Below are 22,515 nucleotides of genomic sequence, written 5' to 3'. Positions count from 1 at the left end.
CCCCCCCGCGTTTCTTTCCCATATATATATATATATATATATCCTTTTCTGAGTAACACATTGGTCAGATGTTTAGGTGTTATAAATTGACAAAACATAAAATCCAAACAAGTTTCACGGCCTTTTTTTGTCAAATAGCATAACTTAAGGGAATATTTAGGAGAAACGTATTCGGCTAAACTTATATAGTTATGTAGTACTTTTTTGGAACTCGAGTTTGGAGCTAGAGTTTGACAAACTTGAGTTTCAAACAGGGACGAACCCAGGTGGGGGCCCAAGGGGATCCCTTGGGTCCAATTTTTTAATTTTTAATTTTTATAGTTATTATATATTTTATTTTTATAGTTGGGTCCCCTTCTAAAACCTTAAGCCCTCTTTCTCCTCAATAAGTCTAACAAGTCTTACGCAAATAGCAACTATCCAATCCAAAAACTTAACAAAAACAATAAAAACATTCACAATGGTGATTGTATTATAGCAAAAAAAAAAAAACTATTTTACCACCAAAGAACCAAAAAATCATGTGTTATTGAAGAAATTAAAACTAAATTTTTTGCAACTATAGTAAACTGATATAAATACCAGTTGACTGTAGTATTTATTAAAAATAAAATACAATATTTTATTAAATTATATCTCTTCCTTCAATTTAAAAAATAAAAAAAAAAATCAAATTCTCTCATTTACTTTATTATTTTAATGATTTGTTTATATTATTTTAAAGAAGTGTTAAAAAAATAAAACATTTGATATTGGGTGTATTGTAAAGTGAGGTGGTAAAATAGATAAAGTAGATTTTTGAGGTGCTATAAGCTAAAAATTTTAGCACCATCACTATGAATGCTCTAACTTCAACCAAAAAAGAAAAAAACTCTTAGCCAGCCTAGTATAATTATTATATGTTTTTGTCTTTGTTGGTAAATGATTGCATCTTAATGTATTTAGAAACAATGATTTTTTTTTTTAATACTATATAGATGCCTATTTGGAGGTTTTTTTTTTCTTTTTCTTTTTTTTTTCTTTTTCTTTATACTCTAGCCCCCGCTAGTTTAAAATCCTAGGCCTGTCCCTGGTTCCAAGTTGTTGGAGGCCTTGTATTAGAGGCAGGTCACGAGTTTCACTCCTTGCTGCACATGTGTAGGTGTTGGGGGTGGGACAATTGGCGGAGGCCTAGTGGGCCAATTCCAACATCCTACTAGAGGTAGAGGCCAAGTTGGGCCAAGTCTCAGTCAACCTATTGGCGCTAGGCTACCACCCTTTAAGGAAATAATTTTGTGCCCTTACCTTCAACTATGGCTTTTAGTGTAGTAGGTAAGCACTTGGTTCTAACACAAGTGAAACTCGAGTTTACCAAACTTGAATTCCAAGCATTATATGTTACTTAAGCTTGGAACTTGAGTTTGGTAAACTCAAGTTTCACTTGGAACTTGAGTTTGACAAATTCGAGTTCCAAAAAAGTGCTACATATAGCCAGATGTGTTTCTGCTAAATTTTTTTCTAAAATTATGCTATTTGGAAAAATTAGTCCAAGTTTCACACATTAGATTAAACTAGTTGCAACTTCACGCATCAATTGCTTCAAGTATTGTGTTTTTTTTTAAAAGACTTCTACACATATATATTTTTTTTTAATCTTTTTATCTTTATAAATATATCATTATATTATTTTTTGGTGTGTTTGATTAATATTTTTTTAAGGTGTTTCACATTCTTCTAACTTCTATTATAGTGTGTTATATTAGCCTAATATACAACTAAAATTTGTAATTTTTAAATTTATTATTCAAATTTCTCATCTCTTAAAGAATATGAAGATTATCATGATATTAAAACCCATCACAAAATTACAATGTTATCTTAACTAAAATTAAAATGAAACCAAAGGAATAAAAGATAGACTTTATAATAATTTTTTTTTCTCATTTACTTTATTATTTTAATGATTTGTTTATATTATTTTAAATGAAGTGTTAAAAAAAAACATTTGATATTGGGTGTATTGTAAAGTGAGGTGGTAAAATAGATAAAGTAGATTTTTGAGGTGCTATAAGCTAAAAATTTTAGCACCATCACTGTGAATGCTCTAACTTCAACCAAAAAGAAAAAAACTCTTAGCCAGCCTAGTATTATTATTATATGTTTTTGTCTTTGTTGGTAAATGATTGCATCTTAATGTATTTAGAAACAATGATTTTTTTTTAATACTATATGGATGCCTATTTGGAGTGTTTTTTATTTATTTATTTATTTTTATTATACTCTAGCCCCCGCTAGTTTAAAATCCTAGGCCTGTCCCTGGTTCCAAGTTGTTGGAGGCTTTGTATCAGAGGCAGGTCACGAGTTTCACTCCTTGCTGCACATGTGTAGGTGTTGGGGGTGGGACTATTGGTGGAGGCCTAGTGGGCCAATTCCAACATCCTACTAGAGGTAGAGGCCAAGTTGGGCCAAGTCTCAGTTAACCTATTGGCGCTAGGCTACCACCCTTTAAGGAAATAATTTTGCGCCCTTACCTTCAACTATGACTTTTAGTGTAGTAGGTAAGCACTTGGTTCTAATACAAGTGAAACTCGAGTTTACCAAACTTGAATTCCAAGCATTATATGTTACTTAAGCTTGGAACTTGAGTTTGGTAAACTCAAGTTTCACTTGGAACTTGAGTTTGACAAACTCGAGTTTCGAAAAAGTGCTACATATAGCCAGATGTGTTTCTGCTAAATTTTTTCTAAAATTATGCTATTCGGAAAAATTAGTCCAAGTTTCACACATTAGATTGAACTAGTTGCAACTTCACGCATCAATTGCTTCAAGTATTGTGTTTTTTTTTTAAAGACTTCTACACATATTTTTTTTTAAATCTTTTTATCTTTATAAATATATCATTATATTATTTTTTGGTGTGTTTGATTAATATTTTTTTAAGGTGTTTCACATTCTTCTAACTTCTATTATAGTGTGTTATATTAGCCTAATATACAACTAAAATTTGTAATTTTTAAATTTATTATTCAAATTTCTCATCTCTTAAAGAATATGAAGATTATCATGATATTAAAACCCATCACAAAATTACAATGTTATCTTAACTAAAATTAAAATGAAACCAAAGGAATAAAAGATAGACTTTATAATAATTTTTTTACTCAAACAATTGGTAAACACATTCAAATTCATAGCTATGTAGATTGTATTTTGATATAAACTCAAATTCCTATTTCAAAAAAAAAAAAAACTAAGTATTAACTTAAATCAAAATCCAACCAAAGCTATAAGAGGGAGAAAGAAGACTTATGGCTAGGAAATTTAGGAAAAAAAAAAAAACCCCACCAACCTAAATTAGAGCAATAAGAAAGAACAAAAATCCACCAAGAGAGAGAGTACTCACATTTTTTGGTTGAGAAAAATATAAATTGAATGGGGGAAATGATATCAAATTTATACAAAATAAGATGGAGAGAAGAAAAGTCAAAATATAAAAAAGAAAAAAATTATGAAGGAAGTGTAATGGCAAAATAAAGAGTAGTAAGGAGATAAAGAAGCAAAATGGGAGAGGAAAAGTTGGAAAAAATGTAACAATAACTGTGGACTAACAAGGGGAAGAAAATTTTTAGCTTTTGTTTTGTATTTTAAATAATAGGGAGAAGTAAAGTTTAAAAAGAGAAAGAAGATGTTGAGAAGAGGTGGATGATATGGCACAATGATAGAGTAGCAAAATTTATTGCATACATTAACATTTTTATATTTTTTGATATGATGTGACTCAACATAAGCTTAGTATTAGCTTTAACTTTTAGATATTATATAAATTTATTTTCAAAAACTTGACAAAATTAGTTGAAACTTTTTCTGATACACAGAAAACGAGAGAAATTTGAAAGTAATCTTCACAATTACAGTGATTATTGGAGCAATGGCCATTCCCAGCACCGCATACTTCTTTTGGAGATGGATGACCAAAAAAAGAGGTAATATGCCCTATCATTAACTACGGGAACTAGAAATTGCTAGATGCATAGCTTACTATAAAAATTTTCCACAGCAAGGAAAAATAAAAGCAGGGAGAGTTTACCAACCAAAAACCTGAACAAAGTTAAACTCCACGAGCTGCCAACTTTTAGTTTGGAAGAATTGGCAACTGCAACAAACAACTTTCATGTAGCTAATATGCTTGGCCGAGGTGGCTATGGTATAGTCTATAAGGTAATGGTTGCTCTAGTAGCCTTCATTAGTTCCTCTTTAAATCATATAGATAAATACTTATATTTGTTGTTTCTTTTGCCAGGGAAAGTTGCATGACGGACAGGAAATAGCAGTGAAAAAACTGTCAACATCCTCTGGACAAGGGCTTGAAGAATTTATGAATGAGGTGTTTGTGATCTCTAAGCTGCAACATCGAAATCTTGTAAGACTTCTTGGCTGCTGCATTGAGGGAGAAGAGAAAATGTTGATCTATGAGTACATGTCAAACAAAAGTTTGGACGCAATTGTTTTTGGTTAGTACATTTAAATTCCCTTCCTTTCAGGCTCATCAATAGAATAAATCTGAAATCTAGAAATCTAGTTTCTATATACTCAATGTGTTGAATCCATGACCTCTATATACAAATTTACTCTTATCTCTTTGTTATTTCTTTTGGTCACTATTCATTTAGATCCACTCAACCAAAAACACCTTGATTGGAAAAAACGCTTCAACATTATTGAAGGAATTAGTAGAGGCCTGCTCTACCTTCATAGGGATTCTAGACTGAAGATTATTCATAGGGATCTAAAGGCAAGTAATATCTTGTTAGATGAAGAGCTAAATCCAAAAATATCGGACTTTGGAATTGCCAGAATTTTTACAGGCAGTGAAAATCAAGCCAATACTAAAAGGGTCATCGGGACATAGTAAGAGCATTGTTGAAATTAAATTTTTAAATAATAACACCACTATTTGTGCTCAAATGATGAGGATGTGTTTCATTTTTCAAATGCAGCGGATATATGTCTCCTGAATATGCAATGCAAGGCTTTTTCTCAGAGAAATCAGACGTTTTTAGCTTTGGTGTGTTGTTACTTGAGATTGTTAGTGGGAGAAAAACCACTTGCTTTTATGATGATCAGCAGTACTACTTGAGCCTTGTAGGATTTGTAGGTCCATCTGACTCATTATCATTTTTCTTTAAAGCTCAGCTAATCAGTATGTTAAATTTTTGTCTTTCACACTTGTCATCTTTCAGGCATGGAAATTGTGGAACGATGACAACATAATGGCTTTGGTAGACCCAACAATATGGGATCCTTGCTTTCAAATGGAGATGTTGAGATGCATACATGTGGGACTGCTGTGTGTGCAAGAATTGGCAAGAGACAGGCCAACTGTGTCGACTATAATTTCAATGCTTAATAGTGAGATTCTGGATCTGCCCACTCCAAAGCAACCTGCATTCACTGAAAGACAGATTGCTTCAAATGAAGAGCCTGCTCAACTGGGCGAGATAAAGTCCTCCAGTTGCAATATCACTATTACAACGGTTTATGCTAGATAGGAAGAAAGTGCTTGAGATAGCATTCCCTTTGTTTAGCATCTTTAAGGATGCAAACCGTACTCTCTTTTCAAAGTTCAGATATAACAAAGTTTGAATTCTACATATAACAATTCTATAAAATTTCAGAATTTCTTATACTTGTTCAATTATTCTGCACAAAAAAACTGAATATGATTTTAAAAATGGACAATGAAGACACAACAATGAAAGAGCACCGTTAAAAGGTCATAATTGAAGAGGTAAAACTTTCAGAAAATTTCTTAATTGAAGAGTCACAACTTTCAATATACTGTTAAAATTGTTACTAGCTTTAGAATCCTCACTTGAGGCACTTTTTTCTGCATAATTTTGAAGCCTCAAACTGAGACACTTGACAAGAAAGAAAGCCAATGTCAATTCCAAATGCTAATCATGGTGCTGATCATACTGGGGTGGTCTACTGATCATGAGTGTGGTTTGAAAAACTCTAGATGAAGATGATTGCAACATGTGACCTGAAAGAAAGCTAATGAAGGCCACTGATCAGAGGTGTATTACAAGTCACGTAGGCTGAAGATAATAGAGACGTGTGACAAGAAAGAAGTTGGCGGGGAGAGGATATCATTGAGTTTGGTTCATGATATTCAACCATGATGGTTGAGGACACTTGATCAGAAGGAAAGCAAAAGAAAGATGCATATGTCCAGTGAATGTAGTTAAAATAACTAAGATCATCTTGTCATGAAATATCACTTCAGAGAAGATATATACTACTGATACTAGGTTGTCAGGATGTTGGGAAAATTAAGGCAAAATAAAGGAAAATAAATAAATTACAAAGGAGGCTTACAAAAGTCACAAAATGGATGTTATCTTCAAGAGATTGTTCTTAGGCTTTCCACATCATGATTAATCTGTGTACTGTGTCACCATCTCTATTGCTTTTGATTTTATTGCATAAACTGTTGTGTGTATACATATGTTCTGCTGGGTATATAATTTTTATTTTTTGTGATTAACTGTTAATGCATTTATTTCTGCATAGGGATCTACACTTAATTGTTTAGGATTTTGCAGATTCTATTCCTGCGTCTTATTCAGTGTTAATTATAGTGCTTTATTCCAATTGTCTCTTTAATTATTTCCCATCCCTAGTCGCCTAGTCCTTGGTTGAAATTCAACCTGTCCTTTTTGACAAAGGAAGAAACTATCTAGACTAAGGAACAAACCCCTTTGATTTATAATTTTATATGACAAACTTATTTCTTGGGATCAAGACTTTTGAAAGTCTAGAGTAGCCTTTTCTTAAAAAACTACCAGCTAAAGGTTAAACTTTTTTGTTTTTTGTTTTTTCCCCGGATAAACAAAGCTGTAACTTGTTTGCTGAGCAAGGCCTACCTGTTCTGCATTCTCGGACACAAGTAGGCCAGAGAACAAGTTATGGGACTTAAGACAAACTTGTTGTCTGTCCTTTGTTGCTTTTGTTTGAATTTGGGAGTTGCAATAGACACCATTAAATCTTCTCAATCCATCAAAGACCCTGAATACATAATATCCAATGGGAGTGCTTTCAGACTGAGGTTCTTCAGCCCTGTAAATTCCACCGATCGCTACCTCAGAATATGGTATTGTTAGGACATATGTGTTTCACATATTAGGAACATATGTCACTATTTTATGTAATTAGCTAATCCTTTGACAAAAGGCACTTTACTTGTAATTGGGTAAATCTAGGATGTGTTTAATACTTCAAAAAACAAGGTTTCAAGTTCAAGTGTTATGACTTCTCTCATATGTTCATTTGTTTGTTGTGGTTTTGTCATAGATTGCCAAAGAGGGAGATTGTTAGGACATATGTGTTTCACCTGTTAGGAACATATGTCACTATTTTATATAATTGGCTAATCCTTTGACAAAATGTACTTTACTTGTAATTGGGTAAATCTAGGATGTGTTTAATATTACAAGAAACAAGGTTTCAAGTTCAAGTGTTAAATTCATGCAAGTCTGTCCAAAATTCAAGTGTGAAAAGTGTTGTTCATTAAAACTCGACAGCTAGCATCTATCAAGCCTTGAAGAGCTGTTCCAGCCCGTGGCTCGACAGCAACTCGACAGATAGGTATTTGTCAAGGTTTATGAAGTTCAGTTTTTTAGGGCTGTATTTCATTTAATTTGTGATTGTATGTTTGGGCTTTCTTTTCTCACAACCCTTGACATATAAAATGATTATTTTAAGAGCCGTCAAAGTAGACACAAGCTGCACAAGTGTTGGGCAAAGTTTGTTCATGCAAATTGTGACTAGAGACAGAGTTTGCCCTAGTTCATCTTTCTTGTGAAGAAACTACTGTGTTTGTGCACCATAGGGTTTTGTAACCAAGGAGTTTCTCGATCTTCCGGGGTTCTTACTATATCTGAGGATGGAAATCTTGTGGTACCAAACAGACAAGAAGAGATTCTTCGGTCATCAAATGTTTCAAATTCTGTAACCACTTCAAGTGCCACTCTTTTGGATTTTAGAAACCTTGTATTGCAAATTGACACAACAGGAATTATATTATGGGAAAGTTTTCAACATCCATCTGATTCCTTCTTGCCAAGAATGAAACTTAGTACTAATTTAAGGAAAGATGCAACTGACACCATGAAAAAACCCTTCTAATCCATCCATTGGAAGCTTCTCTGCAGGCATTGATCCAGTGAACATTCCTGAAGGTTTTGTTTGGAAAGACGGTCACCCATATTGGCGGACTGGTCCATGGAATAATCATGTCTTTATTGGAATACAAAACTGGAATCCTGTATATCATAGTGGATTTAGTGTAGTCGATGACAAACAAGGAACAGTTTATGCAACTTTTGCTTATATGGATTCACAAGGAAATCTAGTGCAGACATATTGGGATGATGGGAAGGAGGAGTGGAAGGTTGTGGGGTTAACTCCAAAAGATAAGTGTGATGTTTATGGCACATGCGGTGCAAATGGAAGCTGTGATTCACTGGGTTCATCAATCTGCAGCTGTATGAGAGGATTTGAGTCCAAGATTATTAAGGAACGGAATAGTGGAAATTGGAGTAGTGGATGTGTGACGAGGACACCATTGCAATGTGAAAGGTTGAACAATAGTGTTGAAGAAGGAAGAGCAGATGGGTTTTTCATATTGAAGATGGTCAAGGTGCCAGACTTTGCTCAATGGTCATATGGGACTAAAGACAATTGTAAAAAGCAGTGACGTACAACAATTCTTGGTTGGTAGATCAGATATATATTCGTTTGGCCAATTCGGAATTTGCAAGTTCATTTTGTTTAAAGATTTTTTTTTTCCTAATCTTATGCTTCATTCAGCAATTATTAATCCGGTTGTTTGATTACCTAGTGTGCATTTGGCAAAAATTATTTTTGCTAACTTATTTTACTATTTAGTTTATTTTTGCTACTATTCATGGGTCCAACTGCACTTTTTGATATTATTCATAAGTCTCACTGTACTATTTCAGTTAACTTTTACTTTTATCTACAATACATTCACAAAAAAGTTTTCAGTTTCAGCAAAATAAGTAGATCTCAAACGGACTTCTAGTTATTTAGAACAAAAGCAATTGAATTTCAATATTTTTGAATTAAATTTCCATTGTCAAATTTGACTGAAGTAGTTTAAATCTTGCTCCTATACACAAAAAATGAGAGACATTTGAAAGTAATCATCACAATTACTATGATTATTGGAGTGATTGCTATTGCCAACACAGCATACTTCTTATGGAGGTGGATGGCTAAAACAAAGGAGAGGTAATATGCCTATTAATTATCTACAGCGACTAGGAATTGCTAGATGGGTTAACTCATATTACATTTTGCAACAGCAATGAAAACAAAAGGCGACGAGAGTTTACCGTTTGACTACCTGAAAGATGTGAAACTACACGAGTTACCAAGCTTTAATCTGGAAAAATTGGCAACTGCAACAAACGACTTTCATATAGCTAATAAGCTTGGACAAGGTGGCTTTGGTCCAGTCTATAAGGTAATGGTTGCTCATGTAGAGTTCATTTGTCTCTCTCAAATAGATATGTGTTGATATTCTTTAATTTTTCTTCTAGGGTAAATTGCATAATGGACAGCAAATAGCAGTAAAAAGACTGTCTAAAGCCTCTGGACAAGGGCTTGAAGAATTTATGAATGGGGTGTTGGTGATTTCTAAACTCCAACATCAGAATCTTGTTAGACTTCTTCTATGTTGTATTGAGGGAGAAGAGAAGATGTTGATCTATGAGTACATGCCAAACAAAAGTTTGGACACAATTGTTTTTGGTTATTTCATACACTTATAAATCTTGCATCAAGTTAGTTAGTGCCTTAATTAATAATAAGTTCCATTGTGCCAATTTGGTCACTTGAAGCATACTTTTGTGCTAACTTGCCCCAACTTCATTTCTCAACAGTTTATCTTTTTTTTTGCATACAAGTTTACTCATACAATTTTATTTATTTATTTGGGTTACTATTAATTTAGATCCAATCCTCCAAAACTTCCTTAATTGGAGAAAACGCTTCAACATTATTAAAGGAATTGGTTGAGGCCTACTCTACCTTTATAGGGATTCTAGATTGAAGATTATTCATAGAGATCTAAAGGCATCTAACATCTTGTTTGATCAAGAGCTTAATCCAAAAATATCGGACTTTGGTACAACGAGAATATTTGGAGCCAATGATGATCAGGCCAAAACTAAAAGGGTTGTCGAGACATAGTAAGATATTTGTTGAAATTTAATTTAAGTAATAGCTTCACTTGTACTCAAATTATATGGATCTGCTTTATTATTTTAAATGTAGTGGTTATATGTCTCCTGAATACGCAATGCAAGGCTTGTTTTTAGAGAAATCAGATGTCTTCAGCTTTGGTTTATTGTTACTAGAGATTGTAAGTGGGAGAAGAAGAACTAGCTTTTGCAATGATGAGTAGTACTTGAGCCTCATTGGATATATAAGTCTATCTAATTTAGAGCATTCACATTGGGAAAAAATTAGCCGAATTTAACTCAAAATGCCACTTTATTTATTTTATTTAGTCCATGTTTTACATGGTCAATTACCAATAAGATTGAACATTCCAATTTTTGTATCTTTCAGGCATAGAAATTGTGGAATGATGACAACAGTATGGCTTTGGTAGACCCAGGGATATGGGATCCATGCTTTCGAATGGAAATTTTGAGATGCATACATGTGGGACTGCTGTGCACGCAATAATTGGCAAGAGATAGGCCAATTTTGTCAACTATTATTTCTATGCTTAATGGTGAGATTGTGGATCTTCCCACTCTGAATCAACCTGCATTCATGGAAAGGCAGATTGCTTCAAATATAGAGCTTGCTCAACAAGACCGATTCTCCATTTACAATGTCACTGTTTCAACAGTTTTTGGCTGATAAAAAGAATATTTTGATATAAATTTATCTTTATTGAATATTTTCTTCAAGGAATCAAGAGTAAGTAATCCCAATACTTTATTTATTATGCATTTTGTCATATTTTCTCAAGAAAACTATCAGGGCTAATGTGTAAGTGTTGGCAAATTCACTTTTGTATGTGTCAAATTGAGTCTGTAATGACTAATTCAAGATTTGATCAAGTTCAAGTTCAAGATTTGAGTCTGTAATGACCTAAATTTGTTCAACTCCTAATCGATCAAAGTTCCTCAGCCTTTCAATCACAGCTTAATCGTCAAAAATCGTGGCTAACATGTTATAAGTTTCAAAAGGTCGGCTATGCTTTGGATGTTGTACCCTCACACTAAATTATTGCCTTTGTAAGGTTGGTTATAAGCTAACCAAGTTGGATTGTTACCTAAAATTGGTCTGTTACCATTAAAAAACATTGTTCACATATATTTTCATTGATTTAGTGATGTGAATAATTTATACTAGTGCTTAGACAACAACCTCCAAATAAAAAATATGTCCATATCATGGACTTTTAGTGCTCATGTTGGACAAAATATAATTTATATACCAACTACACATTGTCTAACCAAATCCAATTCAAGCTTGTTGAAAATCAACAAGAAGCAAAAAAATGGAACAACTGCTGATGAACAAAACTATAACTGAAAACAAATGAACTTACCAAATTCCAAATAGGCAGGGCGAATATATATATATATTGATCCACCATGGGGAATTTCTGTAGGTCAATTAGGCTTCCACTCCATGACAGAAACCAATGCCAGCATCATATACATAAGCTACACAAGAACAGTTCTCAAGCACGCTTTTGACAATCATCTTTAGCCCATATGACCTCTCAGCAAAGTCTGGCACTTTCATGTCTTCAGCTGAAAAACCAATCTTCTTTTCCTTCCTCACCACTATTGTTCACCCAATCACACTGCAAAGGTGCCCTCCTAACACACCCACTAGTCCAATTTCCTCTATTCCATTCATCAATTATCTTCAGGTTCAAACCCTCTCAAACAGCTGCCCATTGATGAACCAGTGAATGACAGGTTCAAAGCACCACAAGTTCCATAAACTTCAAGTCAAATTTTGGAGCTATTCCAAAACCTCCCAATCCTCCTTCCTATTATTCAATAACTCTGCACTAGCTTTCCTTGTGAATTCAGGACAAACTTTGACAAAGGTAACTCATTCACATAAGCAAAAGTTGCAAAAGTTGTCCCTTCTTTATCATCTACTACATATATCCATTATGATATTGGGATTTTGTTGTATATCCAATGAATGCCTGACCATTCCATGGACCAGTCCGCCAAAATGGATGACCATCTTTCCAAATGAAAGTTCCAGGAGTGTTAGCTGATCAATGCCTAAACTAATCTTCCAATGGATGGATCAAGAAGGGCTTTTCCATGATGTCAACTGTACCTTTGATTTTTCCTAAAATTTGTACTGATTTTCATACCTGGCAAGAATGAATCAAAAGGATGTTGAAAACTTTCCCATATTATTCCTTTAGGTCAACTTGCAATAAAAGGTTTCCAGGAATCCAAAAGCATGGCACTTGAATTGGTCAAAAATTTGAAACATTTGATGACCAAAGAATCTTTCACTGTCCGTTTAGTACCACAAGATTGCCATCCTCAATATAGTAAGAACCCAGAAAATCCTTAAGGGGTTTCTGATCTGTTAGCTACCCATATGACAGGAATACAGAAATGTTATTTACCATATTCCAGGTAGCGATTGGTAGAATTTACAGGGTTGAAAAATCCCAGTCTGAAAGTACTCCCATTAAAATTATGTATTCAGGTGCTTTGAGGGATGAGAAGATCTAATGATGTCTATGGCAAAGCCTAAGTTTAAACAAAAGAAAAAAAGTACAGACAACAGATTGTCTTGCTAAGAAGTCCCATAACTTGTTCTGAACTACTTGTGTCTTAGAATGCAGAACAGGTTGGCTAGCTCATCTAACAAGTTACAGCTTTGGCTAGTAGTTTTCAAGACACGCCTCTCTAAACTTTCATAAGTCTTACGTCCTAGAAAATATGTTGTCATATAAAATTATAAACCAGAAGTTTCCTAGTCTAAATATTAGTGTCTTCCTTTCTCACTTGTTAACAAAAAATAAAAAATAGGTTGGGTGTCGACCAAGTACTAGGCATGGAAATTGAGATAAATAAAAATTAAGTATGGATAAGATGCTGAAATAGAATCAAGTTTCATTTAAGTTATACATTATAAAAGATTTGTCTAAGTCACTTTCTTTCTTTTTGTCCAAGTTTCTTTTCAAAATTGTGCTTAATTTCATATGTGGCAATTTCACCAAGATCCCTTCTTTAGTTGGGGAAGAATCTGAACGAATCGGATTTTTAGGAAAATGTCGAGAGAGACTNAAGACCGAACCCAGTGAAAGAAGGGGAAGGAAAAAAAGGAAGAACAATGGAGACCGAACCCAGGAGAAGAAAGAAAGAGAAAAAGAAGGAGACAGTGTCAGGAGTTGAGTTGACAAAGTTGTGTAATGGGTCCCATCATGTGTTTAATTACAAAAATGTCATTGAGTTATGAGTTATGGAAACTGAAAACAACCAAAATATGTTTTCAGTTTCCACAACTCATAACTCAAAAAGTAGAGAATTGAGTGATGGAAATAGAGTTATGGAAACAGAGTTATTGTGTAGCCAAACGGACTTCTCACTATGGGTCCCACCATTTTTTAGTTATGAGTTATGGAAACTGAGAATTGAGTTACGAAAACAAGCCATCCAAACAGCCTCTTAGTCTCTATGTTACCCAAGAAAAATTTTTAAAAAAATTAAATCCAAATATGCTTGTTGAAAATCAACAAGCAAGCAAAAAAATGGACCAACTGCTGGATGAACAAAACTATAACTGAAAACAAATGAACTTACCAAATTCCAAATAGGCAAGGCGAATATATATATCTGATCCACCATTGGGGAATTTCTGTAGGTCAATTAGGCTTCCACTCCATGACAGAAAACCAATGCCAGCATCATATACATAAGCTACACAAGAACAGTTCTCTAAGCACAGCTTTTGACAATCATCTTTAGCCCATGTGACCTCTCAGCAAAGTCTGGCACTTTCATCGTCTTCAGCTTGAAAAACCAATCTTCTTTTCCTTCCTCACCACTATTGTTCACCCAATCACACTGCAAAGGTGCCCTCCTAACACACCCACTAGTCCAATTTCCTCTATTCCATTCATCAATTATCTTCAGGTTCAAACCCTCTCAAACAGCTGCACATTGATGAACCCAGTGAATGACAGGTTCCAAAAGCACCACAAGTTCCATAAACTTCACAGTCAAATTTTGGAGCTATTCCCAAACCTCCCAATCCTCCTTCCTATTATTCCGATAACTCTGCACTAGCTTTCCTTGTGAATTCAGGACAAACTTTGACAAAGGTAACTCATTCACATAAGCAAAAGTTGCAAAAGATGTCCCTTCTTTATCATCTACTACAATATATCCATTATGATATTGTGGATTTCTGTTGTATATTCCAATGAATGCCTGACCATTCCATGGACCAGTCCGCCAAAATGGATGACCATCTTTCCAAATGAAAGCTCCAGGAGTGTTCAGCTGATCAATGCCTGAACTAAATCTTCCAATGGATGGATCAAGAAGGGCTATTCCATGATGTCAACTGTACCTTTGATTTTTCCTAAAATTTGTACTTTCTTTCACTGGGTTTGGGTTTCTGGGTTTCTTTTTTTTTTTTTTTTTCCTTCTTCTTCTTCTTTCACTGGGTTCGGTCTTTAGTTCTTCCTTTTTTCTTTTTCTTTTTTTCCTTCTTCTTTCACTGGGTTTGGGATTTTGGGTTTCTTTCTTTTCTTTTCTTTTTTGGTTCTTCATCACAGAATTTTATAGTCTGAAGCTGCACTCCATGACCGGGTAAGGATGGGTTTGGATTTGGATTTGGGGTTTCAACATACCCACATGAATGGGTTTCGGCATGGTGTCCCAGCTGAGACCGTAGACGAAGATCTCGCATTGGTTCTGTATCGGTTGATGACCGTCGTCGTATCGATTCTGTATTAGCTTGTCGTCGGCTGAGGTGGAGGTGGAATTAGCCATCTGATTGGCCGCATTTTGTTGTTGTTGTTGTTGTTGTTGTTGTTGCTGTTGTTGCTTTTGTTGTTGTTGTTGTTGTTGTTGTTGTTGTTTTTGTTATTGTGGTTGAAGTTGGGTTCGGGTTTGTGTTTTGAGAGTTGTTGTTGCTGCTGTTTTTGTTATTGTGGTTGAAGCTGGGTTTGGGTTTATGTTTTGGGAGAGTAACATGGGTGAAGGAGGGGAAATGAGAAAAGATAAAATGGTGGGGCCCACAAAACAGTTTTGTTCTGACTAAGTTATAGGTATGAGACCCACAAATAGTGTGAAAATATTGAGTGATGGTGCTAAACGGGTGTGGTATTTTTGAGTGATGAGTGATGAGTGATAAGTGATGAATGATGAGTAATGAAAATTGAGTGACAGAAATTGAGTGATGAAAAAATGTGATCCAAACAGCCCCTAAGGGGCTATTTGGATTTGCTGTTTCCATAACTCATAGCTCTGTTTCCATAACTCATAACTCAAAAATGGTGGGACCCATAGCTGAGAGGTTCGTTTGGATTTTGTTACCATCACTCAATTCTCTGATTTTTTAGTAATGAGTTATGGAAATTGAAAACACATTTTAGGTGTTTTTTAGTTTCCATAACTCTGTTTTTAATGGCATTTTTGTAATTAAAACTACATACTAGGTCCCACGGTCAGAGTCCAGTTGCAACTTTTGACCTTTTTTTTTTTTTCTTCACTGGGTTCGGTGAGTTTGGTTTCTTCATCTTCTTTTTTTTCTTTTTCCTTTATACTAGGTGGCTTCTTCTTCTTCTTCTTCTTCTTCTTCTTCTTTTTCTTTTCCCTTTCACGCTGGGTCTTGGTCTTCTTCATTAAGGTTTTTTCTCTCTCTCTCTCTTCTTCTTCTTCTTCTTCTTCTTCTTCTTCTTTTTCTTTTCCCTTTCACACTGGGTCTTGGTCTTCTTCATTAAGGTTTTCTCTCTCTCTCTCTCTCTCTCTCTCTCTCTCTCTCTCTCTCTCTCTCTCTCTCTCTCTCTCCTTCTTCTTTCTTCTTCTTTTCACTAGTTGTGGTGAGTTTGGGTTTCTGGGGTTTTTTTTTTTTTCTTCACTGGGTTCGGTGAGTTTGGTTTCTTCATCTTTTTTTTCTTTTTCTTTTTCCTTTCACAGTAAGTGGCTTCTTCTTATTCTTTTTTTTTTTTCTTTCCCTTTCACGCTGGGTCTTGGTCTTCTTCATTAAGTTTTTGTTTTTGTTTTTTTTTTCTTCTTCTTCTTCTTTCACTAGGTTCGGGTTTTCTGGGTTTTTTTTTTTTTTTTTTTTTTTTTTTTTTTTTTTTTTTTTTCACTAGGTTTGGTGACTTTGAGTACTGGGGGTTGAAGGAAAAAAAGAAGAAGAAGTAAAAGCTAGACCAAGTTACAAGTATGAGGCCCACAAACAGTTGAAAATTTTGAGTGATGACAAGTTGAGTGATGGTGCTAAATAGGTGGGGTGTAGGGAGTTGGGGTATTTTAAGTGATGAGTGATGAGTGACGAAAATTGAGTGAGGAGTGATGAGTGAAGAAAAAAAATCCAAACAGGACCTAAAACATTACTACTTACATAAGAGCCACTTACCTGGTGATAAGTCTTAGGACTGTTGATCTCCCCTCCAACTTTGATTAGAAAATAACTTGAATTACCTTTCATTAAACAATAAGCCCAGAGATGAAAAAAAAATCACAGTTGTTTTATAACTGCTAAGGTGATATGTTGTGATTGATACCAGTAAATGTTATTTACAGATTTGTGTGGAAATGATGTTGCTATAAGCACAACTTGATATATCAACAATGAAAATGATACTGCTTCTATCTCTCTCTTGATATATGTCCTGTTCTAAGTAATACAATGCTATAATTTGTAGGTAATATAAATTGGAATGACATGCTGCAAATCTCACACATCAACAGTGATTTTGATAAAATGTCTATACTCAAATTTGACTGAATTAGTTTAAAATATTTTTTGGTAAACAGAAAAAGAGGGACCTTTGAAAGTAATCATCACAATTACAGTGACCATTGGAGCCATTGCCATTGTTAGCACAGCATACTTCTTATGGAGGAGGATGGGAATGACTCACAAACGAGGTAATACGTCCATTTATTAGATATGGGGACTGGGAATTGTGAGATGGATTACTAACTATTAAAATTTGCAACAACAAGGAAATATAAAAGCGGGGAGAACTTATTGTTTGACTACCTGAACGATGTTAAATTCCATGAGCTACCAATTTTCAATTTGGAAGAAGTGGCAACTGCAACAAACAACTTTCATGTAGCTAATATGCTTGGGCGAGGTGGCTTTGGTCCAGTCTATAGGGTAATGCTTGATCTGTCGAGTTCATTAGTCCCTCTTCAAATCAAACCAGTATGTACTCATTCCTTTTTTTGTTTCTTTTTCTTTTTTTGGCAAGGGAAAATTGCATGATGGACAGAAAATAGCAGTGAAAAGATTGTCAAGAACCTCTTGACAAGGTCTTGAAGAATTTATGAATGAGGTGGCTTTGATTTCTAAACTCCAGCATCGAAATCTTGCTAGACTTCTTGGCTGCAGTATTGAGGGAGAAGAGAAAATGTTGATCTATGAATACATGCCAAACAAAAGTTTGGATGCAATTGTTTTTGGTTAGTTCATTTAAACAACCTTCCTTTTAGTCCCATTGCCAAAGTAACCCCTAAATACAACTTTTTAAAGCTTTACTTATTTTTTTTACATATTAACGTACAAGTACATTTTTGCTCACTTAAGTACAAGAGCAGATAAATAGAAAGGTAAACAAGCAATTGCTCATACTTTTTTTTTTTAAAAAAATGGTTACTATTCATTTAGATCCACTATACCAAAATCTCCTTGATCGGAGAAAATGCTTCAACATTATTAAAGGCATCAGTCGAGGTCTCCTCTAACTTCATAGGAATTCTAGACTAAAGAATATTCATAAAGATCTAAAGGCAAGTAACATCTTGTTAGATCAAGAACTGAATCCATAAATATCGGATTTTGGTATGGCCAGAATATTTGGAGGCAATGAAGTTCAAGCCAAAACAAAAAGGGTGGTTGGGACATAGTAAGAGTTTTGTTGAATTTCAATTTTTTAAAGTAATAACACCACTATTTTGTGCTCAAATGAGATGAATGTGTTTCAATGTACAAATTCAGTGGTTACATGTCCCTTGAATATGCAATGCATGGCGTATTTTCAGAAAAATCAGATGTCTTTAGTTTCGGTGTCTTGTTATTAGAGATTGTTAGTGGGAAAAGAAGCACTAGCTTTGATGATGATGAGCAGCACATGAGCCTTGTAGGATTTGTAAGTCCATCTGAATTATTGTCCATTTATTTACATCTCCAACTGGATCATTGCTAACAAGATTGAATTTGCAATTTATGTCTTTCATACTTGTATTCATTCAGGCATGGAAATTATGGAAAGATGAGAACAGTATGGCTTTGGTAGACCCAGCAGCAATATGGGATCCAAGCTTTCAAAATGGAGATGTTGAGATGCATACATGTCGGACTGTTGTGTGTGCAAGATTCAACAAGAGATAGGCCAATTGTGTCTACTGTTATTTCAATGCTTAGTAGTGAGATTGCAGATCTGCCCACTCCAAAACAATCTGCATTCATCGAAAGGGAGATGGATTCATATACAGACCCTGCTCAACAAGGCCAAATAAAATCCTCCATTTACAATGTCACTATTACAACAGTTTATGGCAAATAGGAAGAAGTTCTTGAGATAAATTTCTCTTTTTTTGTGTATATTTTATGAAAGTTCTTGAGATAAATTTCTCTTTTTTTGTGTATATTTTATGAAAGTTCTTGAGATAAATTTCTCTTTTTTTGTGTATATTTTATCTTATGACTCCGAAGAAACCTATACATCTTTTGGATGATTTATTTTTCATCTTTTTAGGGTCAGTTTGGTTGATGAAAATTTTAAATCTCGAGAATTATATATTCTTAATAGTTTAAACACACAAGAATTAGAACTTTCACATATGAAATTATGTTCTACTCAAAATACTTGGAATTTGTCAATTTGAATGTATATCTCAACTAAGACTATCTGGATTCCCAACCAAAGCATATGAGATCAATGTATATTCTATCTAGCATTTAAGGCTTAAGTACAAGGTAAACTGTATTGCCCAACCAAAACACATGGATTTTAAATGTCTTGTGTTGAACCTTTAATCGTGTAATAGTTGCACAAGATCTTTGTAGCTCAATGGTATGACGGTTCAAATCCCCTCGTTGTTGTTCCGTCCATTTGGTCCTATTCGGTCCTGTTTGGTCCTGTTTTATTTTCAAATGAAACGGTGAACATATCAGGCCTCATGTGCTGTCATTAAAACTCAGACATGTACACCTAATATTACTGATACAAATGATGACATTTAATAAAAGCTTTTTAAATGTATTGCACAAAACGGTGGTCTCCTTATCCTTATGTAGCCGTTAGATTCTAGATTTATTTATTTATTTTTTATAATGTTAGATTCCAGAGTTAGTTACAGTAGTCTTTGAACCAGGACTTCCCTGTTATACTCTTGTCTGTGCTTTATTAAAATCACTGCTATATATAAAAATTAAATATTCAATTGAAATTGGGCCAAGCTTTAAAAAAGAAAAGAAAAAAAAAAATGAAACTTTGTCAATATGCTCTTGATTTCCCTAGTCTAATCTCTATTGATAAATAAAATTGAGGATAAATTATAATCCAAAAGTTTTCATTTAAACACCTTTTGTTAATTATGCGGATTAATTGACAATGACTTCATATCATTAGCACATGGGCTCCATATCATTAACGCAATATAGCTTTAAATGTATTGTACCAAAAATGATGTGGTCGTGTAGCCGTTAGATTCCAGAGCCTGATTAGTCATTATCGAAGGTATTGAGTTGATCCACCACAGCCACAGGCAGTGGATTTTGAAATAAAAACAAAAGCACATTACTTGCATGGAGCGTCCTGGCTTCCTAGTATGTGTGGGAAAAGTCTTCAAAAAGTTACTGCAATAAGTGAGTTAAGGCTCCAATAAGAATATTTTCCTTTTAATTTCATTGTAAATAATATTCATCCTGTGTAGCCAAAAAGTACACCAAATTTATTGTGGGTTCAATTAGTGTTGACTTATTTTAGTCTTTGTTTTGTCTCTTTTCTAGAGAAAGAAAACATTTTGTCTTCTTAGATAGGGATGAGGTTGTGTGAGCTCATCAATTTGTAAAATGTTTTACCAAAAATTTGACAAAAAATTTTCTAGACAACTTGAAAAGATTTTACAATGAAAAAAATATTTAAAAAAATACAAAAAATATTATCTTAAAAGGATTTTACAAGCAAACAAAGTGAGGGTTGCCTTTCAACCAAATGACATCTCCCTTGGTGATGTTTTTTTAAACGGGTTGGATCCACCACGGGCTTGAGCCATGAATTGGGCCACCTTCATGAGTTGTTTTAGGTAGCCAATTGGGCTCCTCCTCCTCAAGGACATTTACACTCTGGACCTTTTGTTGTCATATTAATTTAGCCGCAATAGTCCACCCTTGCTTGCAATGAAGTTTGTGGCACTGATGGTCCCTCCTCCTAAAGGATGTTTACACTCTGGGCCTTTATGTAGTAGCTTATGGTCTCTAAAAATTATAAATTACATAATTCAATGAGTTTGTGTACAAGTATATGTATATGTTGATTTGATATTAAAGTTTATGTTTGTTTGTGTGTGCGCGCGCGTGCATGTGTGTGTATATATATATCTATACTACTATTTTATACTGCTATTTAAGAGGCTTCCCTTGTTTGGACTGGATTTTTTTTTTTGTTCCAAAATAGTCCTACACCCCTAATTTCAAGTAGAGACAAAACTAAAGGATAGTTCGGTAAATATATATGTTTAACTTGTACTAAAACATTGCCTACAAAATAAAAATACTCTTCCACTAACCCACTTCTTCAAATTAACTATACGTTTATTGTTTTTTTTTAATAGAAAAATTAGTTAATGTACCTACGTTTCTGTTGTTTTTTTTCCTAAAAAAAAACTTATGTTTCTAAGACTATTTTATTGTTATTAAAAGAAAAAACCAAAAAACACCCTAAGTTTATCAAAAAAGGTGTATAAATCTATTTAGTTTAATTTTATCAAATAAATCAAAAAATCAAAACTAAATATAAAAAAAAAATAGTTATCAACAAAAAAAACTAAACTAAATAGATATATTCACCTTTTTTTTTTTTTGATAAGTAGATACATCTTTAACTCCCATTAAAATGTTGCCTACAAAATATGATCATTCTCCTGATATTTTCAAATACTTTATCCATTTTAAAAAAATTAAAATAAAAAAAAAAACTTTTTTTTTTATGTTGTGTGTAAAAAAACACATTTATCGTACAAAAAAAAAAAAAAAAAAAAAAAAAAAAAACCACGTTCTTACATCCACCACAATATTATCCTTCTCCTTCAATTTCTTCTTCCGTTATCCACCCAATCATCTTCCACCATCTTTCGCTCTCACTTTGTTAAGTCTTCATAGTTTTTTCAAATCCTATTCATAAATTGATACATGTTTTGATGTCAAAATGGTAGGCCTCTGAATCTGAAATGGGCAAAGGCTCTAATAGTGGCTCCAACGTGGTGTTTTGGTCATTGTTGGTCTCAATAGGAAGGTCGGGGACAGGTTTTTGGTTTTGGACACTTTCTCACTAATTCCATTGGATTATCATGCATCATCGTCATCCTCTAGAACGAAATTGGAAATTAACCATAAAAACCCAACTATGTAGTTAATAGTCACTAGTTTCAAACTATATTTTTTACTAACATTTCGAGTCTAAGAGACTCGATTTAGGGACTATAAATCGAGTTTTTAAAGGGTCGATTTTCATGTCTTGATCGGGTCTGAGTTGATATTTTTTTCACGTGGCGTCCACATGAAAATCGAGTTTCAAAGACTCGATTTATAAGCCCATATATACTTCCAGCCCACCACAGCAAAGAAACAAATCAGAAATCAAAGCAAAAAAAAAAAAAAAAAAGCTGAAGAAGAAAGCCCCAGGCAGCGGCGACCCAGGGCAGGCAGCGGTGACCAGGGCGGCGCGACCAGGCCTCCGCGCGAGCCCCAGGCGCGCGACCCAGGCGGCGCGCGAGCCTGGGTCGCGCGGCCTGGGCTCGCGCGAGGCCTGGTCGCGCGGCCTGGGCTCGCGTGAGCCTGCCGCCTGGGTCGCGCGAGGCCTGGCCGCGCGACCCAGGCTGCGCGAGGCCTGGCCGCGCGCGAGCCCAGGCGCGCGGCCTCTTTCTCTCTCTCTGATCTGATCTCTCTCTGATCTGGTCTTTCTCTCCCTCTCTGATCTGATCTGGTGAGGTGTCTTTCTCTTTCTCTCTGATCTGATCTCTCCCTGATCTG

The 22,515-nt window shown here is 34.5% G+C and overlaps 1 protein-coding gene and 2 pseudogenes across 1 annotated transcript; all 3 read left to right on the top strand.

Annotated features, from left to right (window-relative positions):
• Positions 1–3,861: 3,861 nt before the first annotated feature.
• On the top strand, positions 3,862–5,656 carry LOC136061360 (G-type lectin S-receptor-like serine/threonine-protein kinase At1g11330). The gene is made up of 6 exons (XM_065760153.1): positions 3,862–3,962; positions 4,037–4,197; positions 4,280–4,490; positions 4,650–4,887; positions 4,977–5,130; positions 5,220–5,656. The coding sequence occupies exons 1-6, from the start codon at positions 3,908–3,910 to the stop codon at positions 5,526–5,528; spliced, it is 1,128 nt and encodes a 375-aa protein (XP_065616225.1). The 5' UTR covers positions 3,862–3,907; the 3' UTR covers positions 5,529–5,656.
• Positions 5,657–7,729: 2,073 nt separating this feature from the next.
• LOC112010819 (G-type lectin S-receptor-like serine/threonine-protein kinase At1g11330) lies at positions 7,730–10,938 on the top strand (annotated as a pseudogene).
• Positions 10,939–17,151: 6,213 nt separating this feature from the next.
• On the top strand, positions 17,152–18,826 carry LOC111985669 (G-type lectin S-receptor-like serine/threonine-protein kinase SD1-13; annotated as a pseudogene).
• Positions 18,827–22,515: the final 3,689 nt, after the last annotated feature.

This window comes from Quercus suber, unplaced genomic scaffold (genome assembly GCF_002906115.3).
Source record: "Quercus suber isolate HL8 unplaced genomic scaffold, Cork oak 2.0 scaffold_355, whole genome shotgun sequence".
Lineage (NCBI taxonomy): Eukaryota > Viridiplantae > Streptophyta > Magnoliopsida > Fagales > Fagaceae > Quercus > Quercus suber.
Note: the sequence above shows the minus strand (reverse complement) of the source record. Positions and strands in the feature narration are given on the sequence as shown.